At 43.9% G+C, this 13135-nt stretch overlaps 1 protein-coding gene across 2 annotated transcripts in view; it reads right to left on the bottom strand.

Annotated features, from left to right (window-relative positions):
• Positions 1-12930, bottom strand: part of LOC130209671 (fibroblast growth factor receptor-like 1) — an 89007-nt gene extending 76077 nt beyond the window's left edge. For both annotated transcript variants that reach the window (XM_056439441.1, XM_056439442.1), the window contains exons 1-2: positions 12432-12930; positions 10774-10870 (exon numbers count right to left, since the gene is read on the bottom strand). In XM_056439441.1, the coding sequence (XP_056295416.1) occupies positions 10774-10834 (61 nt within the window). In that variant the 5' untranslated portion in view covers positions 10835-10870; positions 12432-12930. The remainder of the gene's footprint in view (positions 1-10773; positions 10871-12431) is intronic.
• Between the last annotated feature and the right edge of the window lie 205 nt (positions 12931-13135).

Raw genomic sequence — 13135 nt, 5'->3', positions numbered from 1 at the left:
CAGCTGGCGCCGTGGAGACGGTCCTGTGCGTGTGCGTCCCCTCATGTGTGGTGGTTGTCAACTTTATGCCATGTTTTAGGTTTTTGGTCTTTGGCAGCCACAACAAGGAAAACCACCTCCGAACTGAACCGTTTGTGATCCCGAAAACACTACAGCCAGTGGAATACAAGGAACAGGAATGATAATGATCTCGCATGTTCCTTCAGAATCCTGTAACGTTCTAAAGGCGAGACTTTGGGCACCAGAGACTGCGTCCGTTTACACTGACGTGAGTTACGAGCTCAATCCGTCAAAGCTAGAATCTTCAGCTACAGTTTACGAAAAGTATTTCCTAAAGCTGTCGGCCTTAACATCCTGCCCCTGATCAGCCTCCACTTCCTGGGGTCAAAGGTCATCTGTATGTCTGACAAACAGCCAAGGAGAGAGAGAGAGCGTGGCTGACTGTCCATAACATGTCAATCACATTTGAGACGAAGGTCATACTGGTGGTATTTTTGGTTTAGGGTAGCCTTTGGGTTTCTGTCCTCCTGTCTTTCACATACAATACGACACACACACACACACACACACGCCGCGCCTGAGTAATGTATTGCACCCCCCACAAGACCCAATGTGACAGACCAAAGCCCAAAGAAAACAAGGGTCTGTGTCTCCTGTCCCAGCGATCACCTTTCAACATCTCATTTGTAACGGGCCATCAGGAATAACAGCTGGAGACTGTGTGTGTGTGTGTGTTTTTGTGTGTGTGTGTGATTGTTGGTGGTTAAGGGGGTTGGAAACACTCTGATTGAAAGGTAGACAAGAGAGAGAGAGTAACCAATGGAGACAAAGAGAGTGGCAGAGGAATTAAACCGTCAGAAAGCGAGATAGAAAGTGACGGCGAGAGCAGACGGAGACGATGTAAAGCAGAGGACAATTAGCCCAGACACTCGCGAAGACCTCCCTGTGGACTCCGTTTACTATTGTGATCCTTTTAATTGAAGATAGTTTCAGTTAAAAACCTGTGACAGCGAAGTTTATTGACGATCCAAAGCCACATGGAACATCTATATCAGGGTTCTTACACATTTTGACCAATGGATTCCCAGGACTTTTCCAGGACTTTCAACCAAATTTCCATCACCAAACTGAAATCTCGGTATAAACATGAAACATTTAGAAAAGGTTGCGTATTGAGAGCGTACGCCGGCTTATATTTTGAGCGTCTTTCTTTAAAAAAAATATTAATTATTTCAAACTCGGCGTAAATGAACATGTGATTATAACAAATCTCCATGACTTTTCCAAAACTTTGATGATTTAAGTTTTTTCCATGACTTTTCCAGGCCTGGAAATTACCATATTAAAAATTCCATGACTTTTCCAGGTTTTCCATGACCGTACGAACCCTGCTATATGTTTCCTGTATGGGGTAAAGGAGACCTTTTCCTCTGTTTTGTAGTAGTGTCAGTGAATGGGTCCTTTCATTGAAATACACACTGCTTATTTTCTTTTTAGGAATCTGTTTACAGACTCACTGCTTCCACTGTAATTTCCATCTCAAACATATCTGTTGGAAAGTTAATTTGTGGTCACAAATTTATACACAAAATAAATGTCATCATCTCTTTTATCGTGCCCCTACTACCCAGATTGAATGTGAGTTAATTAGGTGTAAATAATATATTCACGGTAAAGATTGAAAGTTCCACGTCTAATAAAACGCATGTGGTGAGCCATAAAAAACACAGATGGCGCTCAATGGGCCCCAAATGTCATCAACATAGTTTTATGTGTAAAAACCCGCTTTGTAAATTCAGAAACTTTTTTCTGCATTTTATTTTGTATGTGAGTGAGCTGGTACACCTGCTGCAGCAGTTCAAGACTGGCAAGTTGTAAAACTGACGCACAATAAGGCTGCGATATAGAAAACCCCACCGATATCATGGGTGTCAATAATTGTTGATGTTAAGACTCGAATACAGATTTAAAACACAAATATATTCCACTCAATATATTTTGAATTCTTACAAAACATGCACAAATCCTAAGTTCAACCCTCAAAACTAAGATTTTCATTTCAGAGATAACATTTAAAATCTGTTCTACATTTAGGGGGGGAAACAAAAATAGAACCGAATGATTGAACGTGTGAATGTTTGGTGATTCTGTCTCTGACACACGACGAGGTTACTGAACAGAGACGGAGTGAGACGCGTGGAGGAGATAAAGGAGAGTGTGTGTGTTGTCCTGTGGGGTTCCTGGTGTGTTATTACAGTCTCCTCTGGTGCTGCCATGTGCTTTCTCTGACCCCCCACCACACACACACACACAAACCCTCCCTGACACCTCCCTCATCCACTGGCCGACCTTTGACCCGCAGTGCTGTAGCGTTGACCAAACATACCCCAACCCCACTGAGACCACAATACATCACTGTGGCGCCACGACCCACACCGTCCGGCAGAGACGGAGATGCTGCAGAAGAGTCACAGAAAGAACTCGGAGACGCTCGGACCATGCAACGTAGACAAATTTGAAAAATCGGCGACAATAAATATCTACAAATTCAATTTAAAGCTAAATACAAGTACTTTCAGCCACTCAGTACCAATTCTACAAGGTAATAACAGGGTTCTTACACATTTTGACCAATGGATTTCCAGGACTTTTCCATGACTTTAAACCAAATTTCCATGACCAAACTGAAATCTCGGTATAAACATGAAAACTGTAGAAAATGTTGCGTCTTGAGAGCCATCGCCGGCTTATATTTTAAGCGTCTTTCTTTAAAAAATATATTAATGATTTCAAACTCGGCGTAAATGAACATGTGATTTTAACAAATTTCCATGACTTTTCCCAAAACTTTGATGATTTAAGTTTTTTCCATGACTTTTCCAGGCCTGGAAATGACCATTTTAAAATTCCATAACTTTTCCAGGTTTTCCATGACCGTACGAACCCTGTAATAACACCATACGTACTAACACTGGCTACAGATATTGCTCACTTTCTGACTTAAACACACAATATGATGCTGTTCTTGACATTTCAACATTCCACTGTTTCCTATCTTCTCCTGCTGCACCCCCTTCCTAAACACACGTCACGTCTTCACATCCCCGCAACGCCACGTCAACCCCCACCGAGAGCAGCCAGGCAGCCCCATCGCTGCCCCACCATTAGCAAAGTTTAAGCAAACATTGACTTTATCTAAATGAGGGCTAATAGCCTTTAACATTAACGGGCCTGTAAAACTGGGAGAAGGCGGAACGGGGCGGGGGGGGGGGCGCCTCCTCAGGGTCCTGCAAATGGGTTCATGACAGAGTTGTTTAATGTCTGAGAACAAAACAGTCATGTGAATGTTGTGCGTCGAGTTATTTCTGACAGGACGATAGCTGAAGCACACATCTCACTCTCCACAACACTCACTTCTGAAATCAAACTCAATGTACGATAGACAATAGAAGAAGAAAAATGGACGAGCTGAAATAAGTGGTTTGGACTTTTCTCTGGCGGGCCACAGCTCGACTCGTCCAAACGAGACAACATCTGGCCCCGACGTTAAGATTTAACAAGAGGAACTGAAAGAGTCACTTGTGCCTTTTGAAGTGTCCCTTTGTCTGTCAATTACAACACAATCCACAAACACACACGTGTGTTCATATTTCATTTTTTCTCTCATCTCAAAAGGATACAATGATGACAGGGAGCATCGCAGTGATAACAGGACGTGGTTAGAAATAATAAATTGGAGAAATACATGTATGTTCTCATTGGGTTTTTAAGCGCCATCGTTGCCAAATCTAAAAGCAAGTTGAAGTCATTGAAACAAACGCAGTTTGTTGCTCTGGTCCCAACGCTCCGACACTTTTCTAAAACTCTCACCCGGGAATGCTGATGATAAACGTCCCTCCTCTGGATCCGGCTCCTGGCAGGCAGATGCTCGCCACCATTAGGCTGCATAATGGTTATCAGTGTGTCAAATGGTATTTACGATAGCGAGCTGTGACTTAGGACGCGCTGCACGCTTAAAAAACAAAGGGGGGGGGTTACTGACGCGAATCTATAGAGTGTGTCTGTTTACAATGAGGTGAAGTTGTGTGTGTTCGAAGCATCTGTCTGTGGTTGTTTACTCTACGAGGCATCGAGATGCTCCACTCCTCCTCCATGACGGGACCACAATTAGTTCACACGATGTAATATCATCATGGTTAGTCAGTGCTGAACACAGTGTGTGTGTGTGTGTGGGGTGCAGACTCAATGTGGGTGTTGTTTAAACTTACAATAACACGATTCATTAAAGATGAACCCCTTTTTATTCACTGGTCACTAGGGATGCACCGATCTGATCGGCGCCGATCCATATCGGCCGATATTACCATTATCGGTTTTGATCGGCGTTCTCAAAACGGCCGATCAGATGACGTAACATCTGCGAGAACTATCAGAGACGTTTCAATCGCGGCGCAACGGAGACGATGCGCCCGGCGAGGGCCGCAGAGTGAGAGGTCCACGAGGGGATCCTCACCACCGAGCGGCGTCCCCGTCCCCCGAGTTGAATCTCTGGGTCAACTCAGCCGACTCTCACATGTCTGAGGCTCTGAGCCCCTAGAGACTGATGCTCACGGTAAACACATTCGATCGGGAGCGCGCGAGGGTTTTGATAAAGTTAGCGGAAGGATTTAAGTGACAACATCCGGTTTTGCAAAGTTAGCGGAAAGAACCACGTGAAACAACATCCGTTTATCAAAATAAGATGACGACAAATCATACACGAACATATAAAAGTAAACAATGAACTGATTTTGTATCTTTATAGATCGTTTCTGAGATTTAGCTTAAATTATGCTAACAGTAAAACATTTTTACTGTGCCAAGGAAGAGTTTATAAAAATAAGTCTGACTTTTGTATGTTAAAAAAAGACCTGTAAATAGATTTCCCCAAGAGTTCCAGGAAATGAATAATGCAGATGTGTTCCATACATATCTGAAATCCCCTACAATAGCAATCAAACTATTTTAATGTCTCAATTAGGACATTTTTCAAAGTAAAAGTCCTAAATGTTTAAGGAAATCGGTAATTTCTTTAATGTTTGAGGTGCTTTATATATGTATTTCCTCATAGTCCTAGGCAATAATGCTACACAATAAATAGAATGCTTCAATCGACACCGTGATCGGTGATCGGTATTATCGGATCGGCAGATACTGATTTCAGTGATCGGTGATCGGTGATCGGCACCAAAAACCTGATCGGTGCATCTCTACTGGTCACCTCTAACTTCTTGTCAGATGGTGGCCTGTGCTTTCCATACTGAAATACTCAGGGAGCTTTAAGTTATCACCGGATTTCAATATTCAATGATGGGGGGGGGGGGGGGGACGGACGGATTTTAAATTACATTTCTGGCTGTTTAGAGATAATTGCGAGATTAATTAATAATGAAGATAATTATTAGTAGCAACCCTGAATCATACCCTGCCAAAATAGAAAATCACATCTATTCTATCCAAAGCACTATGATAGTCTCTTTCTTCTATGAAAGACACTATGATAGTCTCTTTCTCTTTCTCCTCCTCCTCCTCCTCCTCCTCAGCCCTTTTTTACAGAACCACAATTCTCTGCCCATCATTGTTAGTGTTAGCATGCTAATTACATCATTCCTCAGTAATGAGAGTGGGCCAGGAGGGCGGTTTGTGGGCTGTGTGTGTGTGTGTGTGTGTGTGTGTGTGCATCTCTGTGTTAGGTGTGTGTCCCGTCCTCTGGTTGTATACGTCCTCGGCATCTGTGTGTGCGGTTGTTTAGGCTCCTCGTTGTCTTGTCGTTCTTTTGATGCGGCGTGTGCGTCTCCGTTTTGGCAGCTTCAATTTTCGAAAGAAAGACGCATTTTAAACACGCGTGTGGCTTCTTACACGCGGTGTAACAACAAGTGAACCCTCTCATCTCCTCTCCCCCTCCCTCTGGATGATGGGTGGTCTATATGGCACGGTCGCCCGGAAAACATGAAACTGTTTAGAAGCCAACCGGGAAAACGATGTACACAAACCCACACTCGCCATCTATTTCCTCGACGGCCTTCTCTTCCCTGCCGTGAGGACCGGGGGTCGAGCATCGTAAACTTCAATAATCACATCATCATTGTCCTCTTTACCGCGCCCCAGTTGGTTAACCGTGAAGCGTTTCACAGCTGGCTTACGTAAAATACCATTTGACATGCTGATAACCATTTGACATACACGTGGCATTTCACATCACATGCACATGTAATATGTGTGTGTGTGTGTGTGTGTGTGTGTAGGGGCCAGCAGAATCACAGGCATGCTCTGACCAATGAACAGATTTGACATTTTTAGTGCATTCCAAGCGCCTAACGTTGGTATATTCTTCCTCACCTGCCGCCTTCCTCATCACCGACCCCGAGAAGGCAACAGTTTACATCGCTCTTCCTGCGAGTCCCTTCATGGAAAGGCAACATCTGCCCTTCGATAAATATTGATAAAAGCTGGAGAAGAATGCCCTCAAATGAAGCTCATTGAAGTCAAATGTCACGTCAAAAACTCACATGTGAACCAATGCCTCATTTCCACTGCATGGTACTGCTCGACTTGCTTTTTAGTATGTCACTGCGCCAGAACCAAACGTATGACCGAGTGTACATTCTGAAAAGAGTTTTAAAAATACGACTGATCTATTTTGCTTATTATTTCGTGCGGGACAGGGGTGCGCCTCGCATGGTGCCGCTCTGGCGATGATTCTCGGACCGCTCAGCGGTCTCGACGGAGGTGATGCCGAAAAAAGGACGAGGCCTAGATGCTATCCAAAACCGTAAAACATTAAAAAACACATTAAAGAACTTGTCTCAGCTCAATGTTATTCGGCTAACATGGAAGAATGCTAATCTCTCAGCTGCTCAGTCTCATGCTCAGCTACACACACACACACACACACACACACACACACACACACACACACACACACACACACACACACACACACACACACACACACACACACACACACACACACACACACACACACACACACACACACACACACACAGAGGCCCAGACGCTGGTGGAATCAGCGTGGTTTATAATGCGACTCGACATCTGCTGTGGCAGAGGCTGCTTCCTGTTCTTTCTCTTTTCCTGTTTTTTCCCCCCTCTTTTTTTCTCTCTTCACCTGCATCTGTGTCTCCTCAACTGTCTTTCCTGTTCCAGCCCTTCATCTCCTAATTTCTCTCTTCATCTCTGTGTGTCGCCAAACACTCGCAGTGGAAAACCGCCTCCGGCGCCGCCTGACGCTCCGAGGACACCCGGGGGGAAAAGCAGCAATTTTTTACAACTATTTGGTCTTTCTGGTATCTATTAATTTGCCATTAAATTAATCATTTGGTTCTCTTTTTTTCAACACATTCAGCTATTTCCTAAACACAATCAGCCACCGTGCAGTTATGAAGGAGCTGGATTTACGTGGTACAATAGCGGCCTCACAGTTACCTGAACCGCGTGTGCAACGGGGTCACATGAGGCCACAACATGTTAATGATTTTATTTGTTAATTTGTAATTGTGTTATTCATTGTTGATACAGTTGCCCTCAGTAACGCACCTCTGGTACGCATATTTCTCTGGGACATCTTAGTCGTCACCAAGTCACTCATAAAAAATTTATCAGTTATTTGATGAGGAAATGAGGAAAATATTTACTGCATTCTAATATTATTTTGTACTTAAATCCTGTAGTTTGTAATTATGAGCTTGTTTTACTTTTTATTACCCGATTTAATAAACCAAATTGTTCTGGATTCATTCTTCACTTGGCAACCTGGTTGCAAATTGGCAAATACGGTAGAAGTTCGCGAGCCAGTGCGGTCAGATCTGGGGCTAAAATATGATATTATCTGCATTGTTCGGATTTATTTAACCCTCCTGTTACCTTTAGGGTCAATTTGACCCCATTCAATGTTTAATGTCGGTGTTCTTTCGGGTCAATTTGACCCCAGGCTGTTTTTCACTGTGTCAAACATATAAGAAATATCAACTTTTTTATATATTTAAAGGGCTATTTAGGTAGTCAACAAACAAACATAAAGTACCTCACACTTAAACTTGGAAAACAATATTAATTCTAATAATTTTCTGGAGGTTTTAATTGCTGGGGTCAAATTGACCCCGAGGGTAAAATATGTCAGTAAATATAAAGGTAACAGGAGGGTGAAACATTGAATGGGGTCAAATTGACCCAAAGGCAACAGGAGGGTTAAATAGTTTGAGTGTCGTTTACCTGCACAGTCTCAACTGGCTAAAGTCCTGCAGAGGGACCGGGACACTTGTGAAGACCGTTCGTCTTCCCAAAGCTGTTTCACATGCTCTTTGAGGTAGTTGTGGTATTTAGAGGCTGAAGTGAAACATTTTCTTTCCTCGACATCGACCGTCCAGGTGCCACGAGGCAAGGCCTCTTCCTTCCATCTGCACCGTAAAGCAGCTCGGTAGATGACTGTGGCTGTGATTGGCTCCTCTCAGGTCGAACCGCTTCATCACGATCTGACGCATCTGTGTGTAACTAGTTGCAGTCTCGAGCAGAATCGCACTGCTGTCGTTTTAGTGTGAATTCTTTGAGGAAAAAGCAGCAACATTTAAAAAGTGCAACGCCAAGTATATCTGCTGGTTGATAAACAGCAACTTCCGGTGGAGCCAATATCCCTGCAAGCATCTCATTGATTTTCCTGAACATTGTGCAGACTCATTAATGCATGAAATGTTCGTGAAATAGAACATTAAGCCGTGTAACCCTGCCAGTTAATCTTCCAGTCATACAGAAATTGCAAGATCACGCACATAATCATGAGCATTACCGATTATTGTACATAAGTTCAAGTTCAAAACCACAAATTCACAATTGCATGGTATGAACATCAGACCACAAACCATAAGTACACCCAAGTCCTGTCTCAATGTTTTTCAGCTTCCTCTTCACAGTCAGTGTTAGACATGAAATGACGACATAAAAAACCCCTCAAAATTAGCAACCGCAAATCATTTCCTCTTGATTTCTCCAGTGTTCATACTGTATTTTAACCCAGCGATAACAACTAAAGTCTAACCATCATGAGGGGAAACTGCAGTTCCCAATAGGTTCATTAGGGCATCTTGTTCCCTGTGTCCTCTTCATGATCTCCTGCCCTCTCGCTCACACCCCTCTAATCTGTTTCCTTCTCTTGTCCATTTCCCCCTTATTCTTCCTCTTTTTTCCCCTCCCTAGTTTCTTTTCTCCTTCCTCCCTTTCCCACTCTTATCATCCTTTATTGCTCCAGTCGTCCTCCGTCATGAGTCCCCCTTTCCTCTCCTTCACCCTACTTCCTTTCCTCTCCTCTTCCCTTCCCTTCCTCCCAGCCTTTCCCCCCTCGTCCCTCTGTCTCTCTCCGCCGCCTGCCCCGGTTTCATTGACAGGCTGCAGGCGGCAAAGGGGGAGGAAACGCTGTAGCATTTCAGAGCAAACAACATCCCTAATAGGCTAATCTAATCTCATCTCTTTGCGGTCTCTGGGCCTGTGTTTACTTTCGGGCCCCGTGTCTGCACGCTGGCTCGGCCTCGCCTCGCTGAATGCAGCTTTGTTCCCGCTGAAAAACTCATCATCTGTGTGATCTCGGGAACGGGCGCCAACTCCACAGCCGTCTGCCTGTAATGCCTGCATGCTGGGAATTGTCCTCATCTATGAGCAGCGTCTGTGGCTGCGCTGGTTTGTTAGTGTCGTTTGATTTCATTGGGAGAAACCTACTGAAGCACTGAGGGGCGCCGCTCTGCATCTGACCCTGACCACCAACCTCCCAGTGGGCTGGCTACGTTTACCTTTTCAGTTGAGATACTAAATGTTCCTCAGCAGCAAACAAGGTGGTATCGGTGCAAAAACAAGGGAGAGACTCCCAGCCTCCCACTACAAGTCTCAAACTCCCAAGAATATCTGACAGTAACTGAATAACCAGTCAGTCAAAGGTTCACTGACTATCTAAAGAGCAACAAAATCCACCATGTAAAGTTCAACCAAAGACTAATGTCTGCAGATATTCCAAAATCAGAGCAGAATGGACAACAGAGATGTTGACGAAGCAGGTTATTAAAGCAGATTCCACACACCAGGGGATAGAGAAGTCCTCCCAGCTTTAATGCAGCGGTGGTGACTGGAAACACAGTCGAAGCAATGTAACACCCGGTTCTGTTTCTCCTGTGTTCCGTGTCTCCTATGTCTCCTCTGTGTCTTCTCTGTCTTAATTGTTTAATTCCCTGCACCTGCCCTCAGCCACTCTTGTCTCGTTAGTGTCTGATGTCGTACACCTGTGTTTCCCCCCCTATATATTGTGTCAGTCTTTCCCTTGTCTGCTGTCGGATTGTCATCTATAGTTCCGTGTCTTTTCCCCGTCGTCCTGTCTGTCGTATCTGATCCTGCCTGCTTCGACCCTGCCTGCCTGCCCTGACCGACGATCCTCTGCCTGCCCCTTTTGGACCTTGTTTTTTTTGTAAACTGTTTTGCCTCATTAAAGAGTGCTTTTTTGTTGTTATTTATATTGTGTCCAGCCTGTCTCTCTGCGCCTGAGCCTCACCCCGTCACAAAGACCTGACAAGCAATACTGCCAGCATGTTTTAAACAAATCCTCCTGATTCTGGATCAGCAGTGTGACGACAATAACGCACAAATAGCACATCTCCAGAGGTACGGCCTCGTGTCGGGAGCAGGGATTTATCTCACGGCCCCCCACCCCCCATCTCCGTCGGTGAATTGGTGACTCACCTCTGGCAGCGCTGGACATCAGGACCACCTCCAGCATCAGAAAGACCCAGAGAATCTCCATTAAGGTTCGGGAAGAAGAATTCTCAGCCTCTTTTGTCTGAAAGGAAATGAGAGACGAAAGAAAAAGTTACTGGAGATCCCGAATTATTGTTCACCACCTTGAATGTTCTCGTATATATCTGTTTATAAATCATCGATTAATCAAAACTGTTAGCAAAGTCTGATTTATTTCAAATATCCTGCAACCACATTAATTATCTTATTTGATGTTTTTTTTTTATTTTTACTTTTGACTAATTGCTACCAAAATAGCTGCTAGCGCAAAGGAATTAAAACTATTATATCAAGTGGCTGACAGCTGTTGATCATCTGTGTAAAACCTGCCTTGAATTTCAGAAGAGACCCAAGTGGGAACAACTTGATCGGAACATAATCAAGTTATTCCTTCATAAAAGAAAGTAAATCTGAAAGTCTGTAAACCTGTAAAATTCTGTAAATCTGAGCAAAACCGAGAGACTGTGTTTTTCTTATGACACATGTAATTCCTCTGCAGATGTTTTAAAATCCACCAGGCGAAAGTTGCTCGAGGTGGATGTTAGAAGGCAAGTGTAAGAATACATGCACACAAAGTTTCAACTTAATCTCCTCTGTTCAGTGAATTCTGCCCTCCGGACCTCGGCAGTCAGAATAAAACAAGGAGTTCATCACTGGCCGCACACGCCTACAAACTCTGTCCTAATGCTGTGGCACAGGAGCAGAGGTTTGATGGAAGTCAGACTATTTTTCCCACAGATTTATTCGGTCCACCTGTCCATATGTCTTTCCTTACAGTGGTTTTAATCTTTCTGCCACAAGAATTCCTCCCCGAACCTTATGAGATCTTATTTCAATACTTCACATGCTGTATCTTTGATCAGCATCTGTCAGCGTCGGCGTCTCGGTTCACCCGAAACTGCTACACACTTACTGTAAAAGCGCTGGATAATTGATTTAAATTTGTGGCAACGACCAGTGCGATTTCCACAGATCCAAAAGTCAAGTTTGAAGTCACATTCGGATGCGAATACATGAGTTCTCACTGAAAGAACCCTCTTTATTCACTAAATACGCAATAACCATCATACATAGCGGGCTGTACATTAGTAAGTGAAAGGTTATTTAAGGAGGAGAGCCTGCAACATGTGATTGTTTGCATTATGGTGATCCCCAAATGGCTCAATAATTGACATATATTAACAAACCTGGATCATAAACCCTGTTCCTTACAGTATGGCATGTCTACTTCTCCCTGATGAAACCACAGGTATATGAGACTATCTCTAGTTATCACTAGTTATACTTCTAAAAGGCACTTGTGCACGTGCGGTAGGTAACGTGTTATAACCGTTACTTATACTGTTACTGTTCTTCACGGAGCTTTGAGGAACAGCCTCGGGAACACAATCGACTGCACAGAGATATGTTCTGCATTCAAACCTCGGCGGCTTAACGGGAGAAGAACCGAGAATGAAAAGTAATCGAGATAAACGTTCACGTCAAACTAACCGTACAGCGCGACAGACAAGCATGAAGACCCCGCGGAGAGGTTTCATAAACACATACTATATATATACATATACATGAACGAGACGTTTCCTTATTAACATATTCAGACTTACTGTAAGAAGTGATGAGGTATCCGCGGTCTGTTACCCTCTGGTGACCTGCACGTTGACCATGCCGTTCTCCCTCCAAGGTTTTTCTATTTATTTTTATGACCGCGATAACTTCACCCGTGATTTTTTTTTTAAACCAAAATAATTCACCGGCGTACAGAGACGTGTCTGTCACCGAAACGCAGACTTGCAGTGAAGGAAGTCGACTCTAACCGAAGTGTTCCGAGTGGGCTGCGAGTACCGATAACCAAAGGAAAAGTAAGATATCTCGGCTAAGGTCAAACACGTGAGACTGTAGTATTTCTGAATGACAGTAACGCGCTCGAGGGACACCACTCACGGAACCGGGGAAGGAAAGAAAGAGGGAAAAAGACAAAGCGGCATCTGCACGACCCGTTTGTTCACGTAACTATTTTAACACAGTTATCTATGAAATGAAAAACTGAATACTATATCCACATTGCCTCCAGCAGCGGCTCCGCCGTCCAAAAGTTCAGCCCCAGGCGAGAAAACAAACTGCGTGGACTGACTATCCGAGTGCAGAACTTTCAGCCAATCAGAGGGCAGGCCAATCAGAGAGCGGACCAATCAGAGAGCGGGAACGTGTTGGACACATTTGGAGCGGTATAGTGGGTAGAGGAGGGGGCTTCATCTCAAATGAACTTTTATCATATGTTAATAAACAATACCGATAAATTATGTAGTTA

This window comes from Pseudoliparis swirei, chromosome 19 (genome assembly GCF_029220125.1).
Source record: "Pseudoliparis swirei isolate HS2019 ecotype Mariana Trench chromosome 19, NWPU_hadal_v1, whole genome shotgun sequence".
NCBI lineage: Eukaryota > Metazoa > Chordata > Actinopteri > Perciformes > Liparidae > Pseudoliparis > Pseudoliparis swirei.
The sequence above is the reverse complement of the archived record's forward strand: the minus strand, read 5'-3'. Positions and strand labels throughout refer to the sequence as shown.